The following is an 18,153-nucleotide window of genomic DNA, read 5'->3' as shown; positions in this document are numbered from 1 at the left end:
CTTTTTATTTTAAAAATATAATATAACTTGACAATAAAAAGGTTCCAAAATTTATCACAAACCGTTTTTTCTCTCTCAAACCGTGCGACTTCTGAAGCGATAAATAAAAGTCAACACCTTCTTCACTATAACCTCCGGCCGGCGCCGGCTCCGGCGTCGGTACGTACTCTTGTTTTTCTTACTGTTTTCTAGTTTGTGTTTTAGTGTGTCAATAAAGTATGATTTCGTTGAAATCATTGTCACACTGTCTCCTCTATTCCGGCCAACGTCGCGTGATGGTTTCGCAGTGGGCATACAAGTTTCTGTTTATCAATTGGCTCATTGGGCAGTCACGGCGTTTGGGTCAGATTTGTGACAAATCCATCTTCTCCCTAATTGGTGAGTTTTTTATCTCCTTAATTGTTGAGTGTGATCTTCTGGCAAACAAAATTTGGAGGTTCTGTTTTGTCGGTGTGTTCCCATGGCTGGTAAGTCATGGCGGTTTATTCTCTCCAGAAAATTCTTTGAAAGAATTGAGAGCCCCATGTAACAAAAAAAGGAATCTCAAACCGCCATGGACATGGAATAGAAGGAATCTCAAACCGCCATGGACATGGAATAGATTACGTACTTCGTGTGCTTTAGACAATCTATCTTGGATGATTGTGGCTCCACTACTTCGGAGCGATAAGATTCAGCATTATTTGACAATAAGAAGAGAAATGGATCGTTTATGTGAAGGCATGGAATGGAAGACGATGGTGTTTGATTATTATCAATGTCAATTTGAGGAATTATGTATGGTATGGATATGGAATACAACAAAGCATGTTATCTCCTGCAGCGGGAGTATATGGAATGGGCAACGATGTAACAGATGGATCGTGCCTCCTGATCTATTAAGTGATGAAAGGCGTTGGATCACAATGGATGATAGCCGAACACAAGATCATATAAGGCCGAGAACAACGATAGAAAAGTTAGCGAATCAGTCTATCCTGCAAAGTGAGTTAGGAAGCATCGTGTTATTACTTTTCTGTTATCATGTTCAGTTTAAAAATGTATTTGTTGTATGTTTCGATTCTGATACTTTGTTAAACTTCAGTTGATATTAATAAAAGTAAGGCGTTAAAAAAAAAAAATAACTTGACAATATCTTGTTTCCTTTTTTAAAAAAATATCGAATTTGAAATAATGAAATCCTATTGGTTGGGTTCATCCTAGGGAGTGAACCCAAGAATAAGTCTTAACAAAAAAGTAACAAAAAAATTCAATCCATTTATTGCTCTTTATCTAAAGAGACTGTCCGTATGCAAAACTGGTTACATCGGAAGATTTCAACAATATAAGTCGGACTAAATGATGGATCTTATGGACTACTGTCAGGCGTAATAAAAAGCCCATAAATATTTATGTATTGGATCAAACTTGAATCCCTTTATAGGGCCCGAGACGATTTCAGACATAAACAAAACGAAATATGAATATTACAAAGAAACAAATAAAAATAATTACACGTAAATTTATTTTGCGGACATGCGACTTGCGAGATGCCAACCAGTGCCACGTGCGTTACGATTCAACCAATTTATTTATTTATTTTCTTTAAAAAGAGAAGCAAAATAGTAGAACATTTATTTCTTTTCATTAAATTGTTGAAAAAGATGCCTCCATGAGTCCATGATGTTAATTTTCGCAAATTATTATTTTTAAAATATACTTAGCGTAATGAAGGCAACTAACCGAGTGAACTTTATTTGATTAAAAAACAAGACTAAATCAATTAAAATGTTTTTTTATATCGAGTTTTTCCATTTCTTAATAAATAAATTAAAATTCACTGATTCTTCGAAAAGTTAAAAAAAAAAGTTTATTAAATAATGGTACAACAACAAAGCAAGGTTAAAAAAGTATTCACATCTTACGAAAAGTAATTAATTATTACATTCTCATTTTATTTTCCTTTTAATTTTATGTGAATGTAAAAAACAAGAAAAATAAAAATTCCTTTTTTTTTTCTCCCCTCTCTCTCGCTCTCCGTGTTCAACCGTAGATGTTCGTCGGAAAAATATCTTCGCCTTCAATTTAGTTAGATCTTTCCCTTAATCCTCGACTACAGTTCGCGAATCACAGCCTCTCAAGCTTTGCATCTTCTTCAGGTATATTATTTCTCTATTATTTCTCTATTTTTTTGTTTGGGGTCAAACATGTTTCTCTTTTGATTTTATTTTCTCTATGGAATTGTATGAGTAGTTCTTAATTTTCGAGGTTTAGAAGTCGATTGAGCTAATTAGGGTTTCGAATTGGGCGTTTACGATTTGATCTGGTGAAAATTAAAATTTAGGGTTTTTTTAATTCATTGTCGCTTTTCGAAATTAGGGTTTGTGTGTGTTTCGCTGAATTTTCATGAAATTGAGTTGATGATCACCATGATTATGCATTCACATTCGTTCTGATGTTTTTTAATTGTTTAGGAATCAGAGCTCTGTTTTGTTGAAAGGAGGATCTCATAAGCATATGAATGCTTGAAAGATCTTGTGCAATGCAAGGTGAGAAGGAGGTAACGTTGAGCAGTCAAGGTCCTGTAGAAGAGGGCCGAGAACCAAACCAGAACAGTAACCCCAATATAGCCTCTTCTGCTTCTATCGCTGTTCCTCAGTTTCCTGGTGTGTTGTTTGAATTCATTCAGAGGTTTTGTTTGTTTGTTTGTTTGTTTGTTGAGCTGATTTGATTTACTTATGGTATGCAGCTAAGAAGCCTACTAGGCAATGGGCTGCTTGGACGCATCAAGAAGAGGAGAGTTTCTTCACTGCGCTTCGTCAAGTTGGAAAGGTACTAGCTTTTGAAGTTTGAATGGGTTTGGCCTTCTTCTTTCTCTTTGTGGTGATGTGTGAGTGGCGTTCTCTTTGTGTTGATTTTTCAGAACTTCGCGAAGATTACTTCTCGTGTCCAAAGCAAAAACAAGGACCAGGTTTGTTGATACACCATTGAGTGTTGTTTCCTTGTTGCTGTTTGCTTTTGCTTTCTCATGATTTGGTGGAAACTTGCTGTGCTTTTTCAGGTTAGACATTACTATTATCGTCTAGTCAGGCGTATGAACAAGCTTTTGGGTCCGGAACTGAGTCTTGATGCTAAAAACCCGAAGGATACGAATGCTGCAATGCTACGATGGTACATTTCTTTTTATGTTATGCGCTTTGTGCTGGTATTATAGATTGTTGAAGTACATTATTATCGTAAACGAATGACTCTCTGTGAGGTTTGTCTAGATAACAAGTTATAGATCTTGAGAATAACTGCGAGCAATCTCACACTAATACACATGATTAGATAGTAACAACTGACCTATAGATCTTGAACATCATATTTTTTTCTTTGTTCTCCTGGATCATGATCTTAATTGTCATCCGGCTCTTCTGTCTAAAGGAGATATGCTTTTTCATGTGTCTTGCAGGTGGTCTTTACTGGAAAAATATAGCTGCAAAGCTTCAAAACTTCACCTTAAACCCCGGAGATTCAAGCTATTCTTAGAGGCCTTGGTTAGTTTGCAAATGAAAATTTTGTTTTATTCTTGGATATGGCAAGAACTGGTTTTCAATCTATTTTCTAACAAACCCTTTATCGTGAAGGAACACCAACTGCTGAAAGACCGCAGAAAAAGCTCGAGAAAACGGGCTTGCCATGGAGAAAGTTTCTCTTCCGCCTCCCTTGGAAACATCTCAAGCCATAGCAGGGAAAGAGGACTGGACAACAGTCCATTTAAATTGATTCTTTGCGACAGCCAAAATGTTAGGCCTGGAAGAGCATCTACCAAACATGGTGAAAGCTTAGGTGTTAGACTTGGGGATGAAAAAGAAGATACAGCCCTAGGGAGAGCTGGAAGACAACGACGAAAACAAGGTACTTTCTCTACTAGTTCTTATGCATGTTCGTTAGATAGGCAGTTTTCTTTGGCCTCATATTCTGTATTTCTTCAGTGTTCATGCAGTTTTGGACATTATCTACTATATTTTAAGTTGCTTTTGAAATACTTGATGTAGTTCCGGTGTCTTACTTGACTCTAAGCAGTTCTTCCATCTTCAGCAGGTTATAGGAAATGGGAAAAGGCTGCAATAGATGGGGTCTCTTTGGTTGCTGATGCTGCAGAACACTTGGAACGAACTTCAATCGACAAAGATGTGAATGGTCAAAAAGGTTTACTAGCTAGTATTGGATGATATTTCATTTTCTTAGATGTTTGTTTGTAAAGGACTTACAAGTGCGAATTCTAAATGGGATTATCTTCTTATCTCAGACTTAGGTCCCACAAGATACTTAACAAGAAAGTCTCCACTTTCTCTACCCTCCTCTGGTGAGGCTCCTCTCAGTGATGCCAATATGCAGTTTTCTGCCAAGCTGAAACTTCAGTTGTTCCCAATTGATGAATCTACACGAAGATCCTTGGAAGCGGTAAGCTTCGAACTGGAATTATACTGATTGGAGCAATATTATTATGAGACATGATGAAACTCTATTAACAGGACAAGCACAATCCCCATCTGGAACTTACTCTAAGTAATCGCAAGAAGATATCTTCGGTACTGGAACATCTCAACCGCAAATGGGGAAGTTCAAGCTGTGCATGTGGAGAGCTAATGCTGTTCCCTTACAATGCAAGGAAAGAAACTGTAGCTTTGCATCAGAGGTGGACCAATGACTCTTTTCTAAGCGCAGTAGAAGTGTATTCAATGGTTGGAAGTCCCTCGCTTTTCCGCTTAAGGTTTGTTCTCATAATCTCCTCGGTAAATTACCAAACTATATATACTAATTTAAAAAAAAAAATTATTTGCAGGTATGGTTGGTTTGTCCAGGATGCATCAGGTTCTTTTATTTCTCAGGTTCCAACTTCAGCTTCTTATCCTTCACTCGAGGATAACATGAATGTGGATGCGGCGAATGAGGACAACATGCTCCTTACTGAATCAGGACCCTTATCTAATAAGCATCCAACTTCTGAACCAGAAACATCTGTAGTATGTGCTGCTGCAGAAGCTAGAGATAATTATGAACCTGCTTCAGCGACTATTACTCCATTTGACCATCTGAGCAGCGTTAACACACTATCAGCTGGAGCATGGGCTGATAGTCTTACCAACATAAGTATAGGTGATCTACTCTCTGAAGCGCCTGATTGTGTGGATCCACCCGCCGCTGAGGGTTCACATTGCCTCCTCCGAGATGTCTCATTTGCCTCCGACTCTTTCGATGCTGCAATAGCTGCTCATATACTGAGACACCAGAACAAGCCAAGTGGTGTAATACCGGTGACTTCTGGCTCTTCTTCTCTATGGGATGATGAGGATACACGTGATGCCTTCTCCTTCCAAAAGACTCGTCGTGCAAATCTTTCTAAGTTCGCTGATGTTGCTTCTAATGGAGAGCCTTCTCAACTAGTGGAGGTAAACTACATCAATCACAATGTACTATCACAATGGTTTACATAACTACGCCATCTGATTTGATAAAACTTTTTCTTAGGCTACATCTGGTGATGAGGGGCCTTGTAACCTTCCTGATCAGCAGGGAGATCCAATGGAAGAGGGTCCAGCAGATCCTCCTACGATGGATTCTCCAGGGAAGACCATTTATGGGCTTGCGGATGTATATTGGGTAAGTGAAGTCTCGAAATCTCATATTCTTTTCCTCCAAATGAACCATCTGCGCACATATTAAAAAAAAAAAAACACTTGTTTCGTTCCTGTTTGCAGCCGGACTCATTAGGACCACTTGATCTAGACATTAGATCTTCAAAGTATGCAGAAGATTTGAACCTCAGTGACAGCCTCGGGGGTTTGAGCCGTCTCATAGCGACCAGCCTTGATGCGTTTTAAAATTGTTCGCTTTTTGGGTTCGACAGCAAGAAGGATAAGTCTAACATGGTCTGAAATATGGAACCAAAGCATGTGGTCTGAGTGTTGATAGTTGAAAAAGAATAGAAGAATCTTTATCATAACTAATAGCGTCACTGTACAAAAATCTGATGTAAGTTTTTAACTCTTTCACACTTTCTTCTGTGTTGATACATATGTTTCTATGTTTACACTTACTGTTGTTTACATGCTTAGTTTCCCTTTTGGTTTCTTCTTTTGTTTATAGAAGTTCCGTGGCTTCATAGCAAATAAGCATGTCGAATAATATAATTTTTTTTTAATTTTAACTCTGTAAACTGTTCTAGTAAAAGAACAGTTTAACTTTCTCATCAAAATTTTCTACCGTAAAACTCCATTTTAGCGTTCAACGTCTCTTTCAAACCAAACAGAGTATTAAACCACTAAATCATTTCCACTCTTGAAAATTAAACCAAACAGTATTAAACCATTAAACATCTCAGAGCCATCTAAATTTTCATCTCTATATTTTCTTCTAAAATATACAAAAAATCCTCTATATTTTTTTCTAAAACAGAAAAAACTCTTTTATATATGCATACATGAGAATAATTTCATCTTTATAATAGAAATTTTTGTTTTACAGAAAAATATAGAGATATAAATTAGAGATGCTCTAAGTTTGGTTTGAACTAAACTACATCGGTTACCTCATTATAAGAAAAACAACAATTATCCCATTATTTCCACCAAATACCTCAACAAAAAAGAGTTCTCATAATTGGTTAATAGAAGATTTCTTGAAGTGCCATGTTTCCATGAGTAAACATCTAAAGTTATAATTACAAAAAAAAACTATAGTTACAAAACAAAATTGATGTAAGCCAACGATACAAAAATGATGTAACTCCCTTACAAAACTGATGTAAGCCAACTTGTCATAAGATGACAAAGCTGCTTAAGTTACACTGGTCACTCGTTCTTATCATGTCGTCCTCGTACACGAACAGACTGTCTCTACATGTCCTTTGAAAATTCATCATCCTCATCTTTTCCCCAAAACCAAATTTGACGGCTTCTGTTGTCCCAATATATTTTGGGTTGGAAATTCTAAGTTGGAATTGACATAAGATATAGAATAAACGATAATATAGTTCAAACTATTGCCAGAAGTTGTGTGATCGCTAAGCATAGTTTATTTTCTCCACCGGAACAATACGACGTTATGCTCATTATATGTTGTTCATCAAGTAGCCAATAGTTGAAACTTTGAAGGGAGATTATCATGTTAAGCTAAAAAAGAATTGGTTTAATTGGCAATTTGTTTTAGTTTTCTTCAAAAGAACATCCTTACAAGTTTTCTATCGACAAAAGAAAAAGAAAAGAAGATCCATTAAATAAAAAACATCTAACCAAAACAAAACCCATTAAAAACTCGGAAACCCCTTAATCCAGTGGTTAGACCGAGAATTCATTAATATTTATACACCGGCATGTCCATATTTCAATTCCGGAAAAATCGATTTATTAAACAATTATGGAGACTACGGATAAAAAAAACTTACAAATGATCTTCAACATAGTGAAAGTAAAATCGGACAGGCGTAGATCTTTATAGGAAGGCTCAGGATGGTGCAGTTAGGCGTAGATTCTTATAAAGATTAATATTATCGGTTGTCGAATCTTCTATGTAATCTTTCTAATAATTAGAATATCGTAATAAATCAACTTAAAAAAACTCATTTATACCATATATAAATATGAAGTCCGTATATGCATCTATACCACTCAAAATACCAAGAGAATAAAACTCTTCCAAATATAGAAGATCAATGGAGAGAGCAAAGTCGAGAAAGCCTCATGCCATGATGATACCATTCCCACTTCAAGGCCATGTCATCCCTTTTGTCCACTTAGCCATCAAACTAGCTTCACATGGCTTCACCATTACTTTCGTCAACACCGATTCCATCCACCACCACATCTCCACCGCTCGCCAAGGTGACGCCGGAGATATCTTCTCCGCCGCTCGAACCTCCGGAAACCTTGACATACGTTACACCACGGTGAGCGACGGCTTCCCTTTGGAGTTTGACCGGTCGCTTAACCATGACCAATTCTTCGAAGGCCTTTTCCACGTCTTTCCTGCCCACGTTGATGATCTCATCACCAAAATCTCCCGCCGGGGCGATGATCCTCCGGTGACTTGCTTTATCGCCGACACGTTTTACGTTTGGTCATCTATGATTTGTAACAAGCACAACCTCGTTAATGTCTCGTTTTGGACCCAACCTGCCTTGGCCCTTAATATCTATTATCACTTGCATCTCCTCATATCCAACGGCCATTTCAATTCTCTTGGTAACACACTTAAGTACTTAACTAATCCTGCCAGTGATGTGTTTATTACATATTATTTTCACTTAGCTGTATCTAAAATTAAGTCCATACAAAGGCACCAAAATTAGGTATATGACTTCATGATTTGATTATTTTGTAGAAGGGAATTTACGTAGAATTTTTCTTATATATTAAATGGTATTAGTTTTTTTTTACTGAACTTTTAATTAAATGGTATTAGTTGCATCATTTATTGAACATTTGTAACTATATGCTAGATAACCGTGAAGACGTGATCGATTACATACCAGGAGTTAAGGCAATAGATCCAAAGGACTTGATGTCATATCTTCAAGTGAGCGACAAAGACGTCGACACAAACAGAGTTGTCTATAGAATAATATTCGAGGCCTTCACAGACGTCAAGAAAGCAGATTTCGTTTTATGCAACACCGTACAAGAGCTAGAACCAGACTCTCTCTCTGCTCTACAAGCCAACCAACCGGTTTATGCCATCGGTCCGGTTTTCTCAACCGAATTGGTCGTCCCAACAAGCCTGTGGGCCGAGTCAGATTGTACCGAGTGGCTCAAAGGCCGGCCCACCGGATCAGTCCTCTACGTCTCGTTTGGTAGCTATGCCCATGTTGGTAAGAAGGAGATTGTGGAGATAGCACATGGGCTTTTGCTAAGTGGAGTTAGTTTCATTTGGGTTTTACGTCCAGATATAGTTAGCTCTGACGTGCAGGATTTTCTTCCAACTGGGTTTATGGACCGAGCCCAAAGTCGAGGCATCGTGGTCCAGTGGTGTTGTCAAATGGCAGTAATCTCAAACCCGGCCATTGGAGGGTTTTTGACACAATGCGGGTGGAATTCGGTTCTAGAAAGCGTTTGGTGTGGTTTACCATTGTTGTGTTATCCGCTTTTAAACGATCAGTTCACGAACCGGAAGCTTGTGGTGGATGATTGGCGCACTGGAATTAACCTTTGTGAGAACAAGATGGTCACAAGGGATGAAGTCTCGGTGAATATTAAGCGGTTGATGAACGAAGAAACTTTAAGTGAGCTGAGAAGCAATGTTGAGAAGGTTAATCGCCATATCAAAGATGCGATTACAACCGTTGGATCTTCAGAGGTTAATTTTAACTCATTCGTTGGCGATGTACAAGATAGAATAGAAATTAGAAACTGAAGTGTGTCGTATAAATGGGTTACATTAAGTCGATTAGACTAATGTATGTAATGGTGTAGACTAACTGATAACTTCACTGTACAAAAACCTGATGTAAATTTTAACTCTTTCACACTTTCTTCTGTGTTGATACATGTTTCTATGTTTACACTTCTGTTTTTTATATGCTTAGTTTGCTATGGTTCCCTTTTTTTTTTTTTTTTTTTGGAACACTATGGTTCCCTTTTCATTTCTTCTTTTGTTCATAGAAGTTTCGTGGGTTCATAGAAAATAAGCATGCCGAATAATATTTTTAACTAGATGATAATCTGCGTGTATGCACGGCGTGAGGTTTTATAATAATGTTTGTTTATTAAATGATTTTAATATTTTGCAACACTACCATCTTTATCGACTATAAAATGACGAATACAAATGTTGATCTCTTAATTGTATCATCGTTTTTAAAGAGTTAACGTATTACATATTATTTTAATTATTTTTAAGACTTCATATGCACAAACAAAAATTAATTATTATGGGTGATACAAATCACCAAAACCAAATAGACAACATCGATTGAATAATGACGAAAAGAGATTGGGTTTTCAGCTCTCGATTTGTTTACTATTAGCTTTCCATAAGTGATTTCATTTTCTAACTCTACAATATTGTGCTTTCGTTGCGTTGATATGAGTTTAGTTTCTTTTTTTAACTTCTTCTATGAATTCGGTGAATTACATAAGTGTCAATTTAAAAAGATTGACATCTGTAAAAATTAGTTCTACTCCAGATACATATCTAATAATCAAAATTTTGAAGAAAATCACCGGCAAACTATATTAACAGGTTAGTGTTCATATCTAATATATCATATAAGTGCAAAACGCGATATATAAATGTCTGTCTAGTATATATTCACCAGTTTTGTCTAAAAATCATTTAATTCTAGAACAACAAAACAAATTACTTATTTTATTAGCCTAGGTTTTTGAGGTTTAGTTACTTAATAGTATATAGATAGAATATATATAATACTTTACCATTCTCGTATATGTAAATTACGTATAAACTAAGAACTGTTTGATTTATTAAATGATAAACCAGAAAAATTATAATAAATAGTTCAAATCTCTTATTCTTACAATTATAATAGTTAGATAGAAAATTATGAAGAAACAATATTAGACGAATGATCAAATCTCTCATTCTTCGAACAAACTCAAAAGGAGGTGATTGGAATCTTTTCATGATGATATTTCATTAAAAACTTTTTAGGAATAAAAATCAAGACTAAATTATTTAATCTGAATGAAATAATATATATAGTGCTTCCAATATTAAAAATCACTTCGATTTGAAGAAGTGTGTTTCTCGGATTCTCAGGATGAAATAAGATATCAGAAACCACCTATTTAAAAAAAAATTGTATATATAAAAGTATATACAATAGAGTAATCACATAAATTAAAACCAATACCCTTTGTTAATTTACAATCACGTTTTTGGTAAATAAATCAAAACAATTACTTTATTTACTCTATATGATATAAATTAAAATTTATTGATATTGACATAGATATATAGTATATTTTAATATAAATATTTATTATTGACACTTCCTACTCATATTATTTTCTAACATTTGTATATTTATTGTAACAAAAATTTAAACTATTAATCACAAATTTTTTAGTGTGAGATTTTTCAATACAAATTTCAAAATTTAAGTATTATGATCTCAATAATTTTTCACTGGAAATTTTAAAATTAACATATTTATATATTTGTATATAGTACGTAATTTATTTCAAATGATATATATATATATATATATATATATATAATATAAATATCTATTATTGAAACTTCATATTCATACGATTTATTAGGGTTGGACATTTTATCCGATACCCAAACCGATATCTGAATCTGGTCCGAAGTAGCAAAATACCGAGCGGTTATTGAATTCATAGAGATTGGATATCCAAACCCAAATGGAAAATATCGAAACCCAAATAATATCCGAAGATAACCATACATAAGTATATGTAACCCTATATTTCTAGTTTACTCCTCTCATTTTATTCAAAATATTTATATTAATGATGCACATTGCTCAAAATTAGATAATATACATATAATTATGTACGAAATCATTTGCTACTCACTTAGAATACAAATCAATCTCTTGTTTCTTGTATTAACAAAAGTTTCATCTAAAATTACAAAACAACAACTAAATTAGTGGTTTTCTATTTTTAATTTTTTATCTCCAAAACTATTAAAAGATTAATCTTTTGAAAACTAGTAAACCAATTAAGTTAAAAGTGTATTTTAAATTCAAAAAAATTAAAAAATGAATAATTTATTTATTTTTTTCTTCAAAATTTAGATATCCAAACCCGAGCCAAAATATCCGAACCCAAACATAAATACCCGAATCGGACCAGAAGTGTAAAAATACTCGAACATGTTCTATACATTTATACTGAAATATCCAAAAATCCTAAATATCCGATACGAACCCGAACGTGTATCTGAACGCTCAGTCCTACGATATATGATCATTTGTATCTTGCTTGAACAAAAAAATAAGTTAAACCATTGATCACAAAATTTTCAATGTGAAACTTTTATCATTTTTAGTAATTTAAATTCATTTTTAAAAATTAAAAATATAACATATAAGAAAAAATCTAAATTTTTTTATTATATCTTTAATGTATTGTTTAATTTATTTTAATAATATAAAATTAAACAAAAAAAAGAGAGAGAATACAAAAATTGTTATCAAATATGTATTATTAATAAACATTAATTGTCATATATATGTTAACCATATTAGGTAATTCCGTAGCTTTTATTTAAGGAAAGAAAAAATATTCTTTGGTACACTAATATTAATTTGATAGTTAGTTTAATAAAAACATAGTATAAATTTTTATGGACCAACTTATTTTTATAAAAATTCTAAGAATCATCATCGTGATGTTGTAATGCTCCAAAATTAATATATAGGAAATTCTTTAAAGCGTTTTGAGTAAAAGAACAGAGTAACTTTCTCGTCAAAAATTTTTACCGTTATTTTAGCGTTCAACGTCTCTTTCAAACCAATCAAAATATTAAACCATTTCCACTCTTGAAAATCAAAGTCGATCTATAGTTACTAAGTTTGTTTTGAACTAAACCACATCGGTTACCTCGTTATAAGAAAAAAGTTCAACAATTATCCCATTATCTCCACCAAGTACATCAAGTGATTACGGTTAACAAAATTAATCTCCAAAACATATGACCTCACAAAAAAAGTTGTTCTCATAACTGGTTGATAGAAGACTATCTTCTCCACTGTAAATAAAAGTCTACGAGTCTTCGATGTTGTCGAGATAAAACATGTCTAGATTTATCTCCTTCAATTTTATCTACACATGACAAACACTAACCAACATTCAATTTCTCGTATTCAGCAATTAGTCCAAGTCAAAGCTGAATATCATCACTAGCTAGACTCGTCATCCTAAGTCTTTTAGTAGCTAAGTTTGATTCATTAAACCAAACCATATTGGTTTCCTCATTAGAAAGAAAACATCCACTCTTTTTATAGTGTTGTGAGTGAATATCATCCAAAGCACCAGTTTTCTGAACTAATATTATATGTATTAGATATGAGGGTTTGTACTAAATGGTTAGTCGCGCTTATAACAACTTATTGAAGTGCTTGTTGCCATAAGTAAACATCTAAAGTTATAATTACAAAACTTACAAGCCAACTTGTCAATAAGATGACAAATCTGCTTTAGTTACACTGGTCCACTCGTTCTTATCATGTCGTCCTCGTACACGAACAGACTGTCTCTACGTGCTCTTTGAAAATACACTGGTCCACTCGTTCTTATCATGTCGTCCTCGTACACGAAAAGACTGTATCTACGTGCCCTTTGAAAATTCTTCGTCCTCATCTTTTCCCAAAACCAAATTTGACGGCTTATGTTGTCCCAATATACTCTCCGAGATAAAAACAAGAGCAATTCTCTAAGGTAGACATTTTAAGTTTTTATCACAAAAAAAACATTCTTCAATGACTAAAATAACCTTTAGTAAAGAGGCAAACAACTTTTATATCTTAGATATAAATATAAATTTCTTTTATAAATTCAAATTATATGTTTTCAAATTCAAACTTTTTCATATTTTTTTGAAATTTTTTTCAAATTTTTTTTCTTTTTCTTTTTGAAATTCAAAATATGCTTTTTGACACTATTTTTTAAATTTTTATTTTTAACCTTTTAATATATATATGTATTTTTAATTTTAAAATCCACCCCCAAAACTCCATCCATTTACTCTAAACCTAAGGTCTAGATTAGTTAATCCTAGGAGTATAAGTGTTTATTTACCTTTTTAATGAAAGATTTGATCATTTTGATTCTTAAAGCACTTTCGGTAGTAGTTTTACGAAGAGTTCTTAGCATTTAAAGAAAAAGAAAAAGAAATAAAATTAAGAGAGAGATGAAGCAAAAATTCTTAATTATGAGTTTTTTAAAAAACTATAGGATACTAAAATAACAGATGTCATTCGAATAGATGATTAACTAATTTAAAGAAAGTAAAACATAAATAAATAATTATAATACTATATATATATTAGAAACCTTTATGGTTTCTAACATTTGGAGGCACTATTTGGGATTATATTGGTGACAAATTTTTTAAAGGCTATCTAAGATATTTCTCTAAAAAGATATAATATCATTCATTATATGTTTATGTACATGCATATTCGAGTTCTAATATATTCACAATAGAGCATGTATGATTAGTGAGTAAGTGTTAGGGATTCTATGTTGGAATTGAGATAATTAAGACCTAGAATAAATGATACACAAATCAGTCCGTTCATTCGTTCATTGTTAATTGGTTTCAAGTTGGAAACTTATATAGCTTAGCATGATATAGTATTAGTCGTGTGGTTAATATATTGTTTGTTGTCGATCCAGAGCAGCCCAGAGTATATAACTTGAAAGGAGATATGTTAAGCTTGAAAGAAATTGTTTAATTGGTAAACTGTTTACTTTTCTTCAAAAGAATATTCTCTCAAGTTTACTACGAATGGTGTGGAAAAATAATAATAAAAAGATCCATTAGAAAAGTACTAAACCATGTATAAATATCCAGCTGCACATCTATACCACTCAAAATATACCAAGAGAATAAAATCGTTCCAAATATCGAAGATCAATGGGGAGAACAAAGTCGAGAAAGCCTCATGCCATGATGATACCATACCCACTTCAAGGCCATGTCATCCCTTTTGTCCACCTAGCCATCAAACTCGCTTCTCACGGCTTCACCATCACTTTCGTCAACACTGACTCCATCCACCACCACATCTCCACCGCTCGCCAAGGTGACGCCGGAGATATCTTCTCCGAAGCTCGCAATTCCGGGAACCTTGACATACGTTACACCACGGTGAGCGACGGCTTCCCTTTGGAGTTTGACCGGTCGCTTAACCATGACCAATTCTTCGAAGGCATTATCCACGTCTTCCCTGCCCACGTTGACGATCTCATCACCAAAATCTCCCGCCAGGGTGATGATCCTCCGGTGACTTGCTTGATCAACGACACGTTTTACGTTTGGTCATCTATGATTTGCGAGAAACACAACCTTGTTAATGTCTCGTTTTGGACCGAACCTGCCTTGGTCCTTAATCTCTATTATCACATGCATCTCCTCATATCCAACGGTCATTTCAAGTCTCTTGGTAACCCTCTTAATTAATTAATCATGCCACTGATATTTTGTTACATATTATATTTACGTAGCTGTATATGAAATGAAATCCATAAAAATTCACAAAAAATTGGTGTATGACTTTTCATGATTTGAATATTTTGTGGAAGCGAATTTCAATGAAATTTTCTTATATATTAAATGTTTTTTGTTACATCATTTATTGAACATTTTTTTAACTATATGCTAGATAACCGTGAAGACGTGATCGATTACATACCAGGAGTTAATGCAATAGAACCAAAGGACTTGATGTCATATCTTCAAGTGAGCGATAAAGACGTTGACACAACCACTGTGGTCTATAGAATAATATTCAAGGCCTTCACAGACGTCAAGAAAGCAGATTTCGTTTTATGCAACACCGTACAAGAACTCGAACCAGACTCTCTCTCGGCTCTACAAGCCAACCAACCGGTTTACGCCATCGGCCCGGTTATCTCAAGCGAATCGGTTGTCCCCACAAGCCTGTGGACCGAGTCAGATTGTACCGAGTGGCTCAAAGGCCGCCCCACCGGATCAGTTCTCTATGTTTCGTTTGGTAGCTATGCACATGTTGGTAAGAAGGAGATCGTGGAGATAGCCCATGGGCTTCTTCTTAGCGGGCTTAGTTTTATTTGGGTTTTACGACCAGATATAGTCAGCTCTGACGTGCCGGATTTTCTTCCAACCGGGTTTATGGACCAGGCCGAAGGTCGAGGCATTGTGGTCCAATGGTGCTGTCAGAAGGCAGTAATCTCAAACCCGGTTATTGGAGGATTTTTGACACATTGTGGATGGAATTCGATTCTAGAAAGCGTTTGGTGCGGTTTACCATTGTTGTGTTATCCGCTTTTAACCGATCAGTTCACGAACCGAAAACTTGTGGTTGATGATTGGCAAATTGGAATTAACCTTTGTGATAAGAAGATGGTCACAAGGGATGAAGTCTCAGTGAATATTAAACGGTTGATGAACCAAGAAACTTCGAGTGAGCTGAGAAGCAACGTTGAGAAGGTTAAATGTCATATTAAAGATGCGGTTACTAGCGTTGGATCTTCAGACACAAATTTTAACTCATTCGTTGGTGAGGTCCGAGATAAGATAGAAACTAAACTTTGTCATATAATGGGTTAGAATAAGTCGATTGGCTGAAGCTTATGTAATGATATGGTCATTTATGTATTTTGCATACAAACCCTATTAATCAAATTAAGGATCTTTATGAAAAAACTACCTTAAACATGAATGATAGTTTATCTTAGGCATGTGAAAAATAGTTGGACCCAAGAATCAAACCAAAGCCAACTCGATTAGAAAGCACCAATACACGAACTAAATTCCTATACTTGAAGAACTAAAACCTAATTCAAACCAAATTGAAAATGAATACCAAAAATATATTAAAAACATATAAATATATATATATATATATATATATATATATATCCAAAATACATTAGTTATATTAATACGTGTAATATTTTAAATATAAAAATTACAATTATTAATTTAAATATATTAATTATTTTGATATGGGTTTTAAATTTTTAATACAGTTAGATAGTTTAAATATAAATATATAAAGTTAAACTATATATAGTTATTTTCGAATAAAATAATTGATGTAAATTATATTTGATGAATGCTCATATGAATTATGGTCTCAACCAATTCAAATTAGGGTTAAATTAAACCGGTTATAATCCGAAAAATAATTGTAACTAAGCTTCAAAAGAATCGATCCAAACTTAAATCAAATGAGTAGAGTGTCCAGACCTAAGGAAGGTGTATTGAATCAAAAATTTAAAGTGATCTGATTTTAGTGAGCTTTACATAATTTTAGGTGAATATTATAATGGGCTTATTGCAGCAATAGCCATATTTGAGATGGAAATTAAGAGAGTAGCTACGATGTTGACATAATGTACTCACTGTCTTTTTACCATCTTACTAGCCGGTTATACCCTTGTAGAGAACAGGTTTCCAGTTCCTTTAACTAAAGTAAACGACGTGGTGATTTACTGACCATAGTAACAATGAGAGTATTTTGGCAACGCCTGAAATAAAAATGAAAGGAAGGAAAACATTCTAGAGAGATGAAAATATAAAAAAACAGAAGTGTAAAAGAAAGAACGTTATAAACGGAGAATGCATAGATCGTAATGCTGATACCAAAATATAGAAATAGTTCCACTTCAAATAGAATACACATAGTATAACAACAGTTTAAAGTTTGTCACCGCCATGTCATATGAGAATATTTTCCATTCTATTGGATATAGATCAGTTTATATTTACTAAAATAATCAAAACCGAAGACGGTGAAGTGTGCGGTTGGGGAAAGGTGGTGATGTCGTTAGTGCAATAAATTTTCAATTGTGGGTTACAGTTCGTCTGTGATGATATCGTTAGTGCAATAAATTTGTAATTGAAGGTAGTTATATTCCATATAGTATAGTGTATGTTATGTACATTTCTATCACTTAATCATTTATATTCGATCTGAACTACAATTCAACCTTATATAAGCCATGTTAATCATATAGTAACTGTATAGTATATCATATATACATATATCTAAATAATATAATGGAGATGGGAGACTTGTATTTACATTCCTAATGAGCTAGATTATATACAAAGGTAAAGGAGATTTGCATTCACCTTCACCCTACGACAAAGGAAACATGATGTCTTCAATTAAAAACTAGTCGATATTATAGGAACTACAAAGAAGTTCCGACCAAGACATGTCGTAAGCACTACAATAATATCGCTTAAACATTACAATAAGATCATTATATCTTAAGAAAGCGGTTAATTATGTCTTCTTCTATCTCTGCTTTCTTGACCAAATCACTACTAAGCTCAGCAATTGTCTTCTTCAATTGTGCAATAATTTTGTTTTTCTCCCAAATTTCGTTTCTAGCTTCAATCAAAGCTTTCTTCTGCCATCCAAAATAGTTATATAGTTTTATATTCATTACATTCCACATACAGTATACTATGTGAGGTGGA

General features: G+C 34.0%; 3 protein-coding genes across 5 annotated transcripts; all 3 read left to right on the top strand.

Annotated features, from left to right (window-relative positions):
• The first annotated feature begins 1,943 nt into the window (after nucleotides 1–1,943).
• Nucleotides 1,944–6,175, top strand: LOC106451081 (TSL-kinase interacting protein 1). Of its 3 annotated transcripts, none has more exons than XM_013892937.3 (13): nucleotides 1,944–2,138; nucleotides 2,454–2,645; nucleotides 2,729–2,811; nucleotides 2,903–2,950; nucleotides 3,041–3,150; nucleotides 3,434–3,518; nucleotides 3,609–3,879; nucleotides 4,048–4,173; nucleotides 4,274–4,428; nucleotides 4,500–4,738; nucleotides 4,811–5,417; nucleotides 5,497–5,628; nucleotides 5,727–6,175. In XM_013892937.3, the coding sequence occupies exons 2-13, from the start codon at nucleotides 2,501–2,503 to the stop codon at nucleotides 5,847–5,849; spliced, it is 2,124 nt and encodes a 707-aa protein (XP_013748391.2). In that variant the 5' UTR covers nucleotides 1,944–2,138; nucleotides 2,454–2,500; the 3' UTR covers nucleotides 5,850–6,175. The 3 variants fall into 3 exon arrangements, with proteins under 3 accessions (XP_013748391.2, XP_013748393.2, XP_013748394.2); XM_013892939.3 differs by having other exon boundaries at nucleotides 1,961–2,138; nucleotides 4,063–4,173; XM_013892940.3 differs by having other exon boundaries at nucleotides 1,962–2,138; nucleotides 4,066–4,173.
• A 1,439-nt stretch (nucleotides 6,176–7,614) lies between these two features.
• On the top strand, nucleotides 7,615–9,566 carry LOC106451080 (UDP-glycosyltransferase 86A1-like). The gene is made up of 2 exons (XM_013892936.3): nucleotides 7,615–8,207; nucleotides 8,465–9,566. Exons 1-2 carry the CDS (start codon nucleotides 7,679–7,681, stop codon nucleotides 9,373–9,375), a joined length of 1,440 nt encoding a protein of 479 aa, XP_013748390.2. The 5' UTR covers nucleotides 7,615–7,678; the 3' UTR covers nucleotides 9,376–9,566.
• Nucleotides 9,567–14,483: 4,917 nt separating this feature from the next.
• Nucleotides 14,484–16,270, top strand: LOC106398829 (UDP-glycosyltransferase 86A1-like). Its single transcript, XM_013839334.3, has 2 exons — nucleotides 14,484–15,124; nucleotides 15,344–16,270. Exons 1-2 carry the CDS (start codon nucleotides 14,596–14,598, stop codon nucleotides 16,267–16,269), a joined length of 1,455 nt encoding a protein of 484 aa, XP_013694788.2. The 5' UTR covers nucleotides 14,484–14,595; the 3' UTR covers nucleotide 16,270.
• Nucleotides 16,271–18,153: the final 1,883 nt, after the last annotated feature.

This window comes from Brassica napus, chromosome A5 (genome assembly GCF_020379485.1).
Source record: "Brassica napus cultivar Da-Ae chromosome A5, Da-Ae, whole genome shotgun sequence".
Taxonomy (NCBI): domain Eukaryota; kingdom Viridiplantae; phylum Streptophyta; class Magnoliopsida; order Brassicales; family Brassicaceae; genus Brassica; species Brassica napus.
The sequence above is the reverse complement of the archived record's forward strand: the minus strand, read 5'-3'. Positions and strand labels throughout refer to the sequence as shown.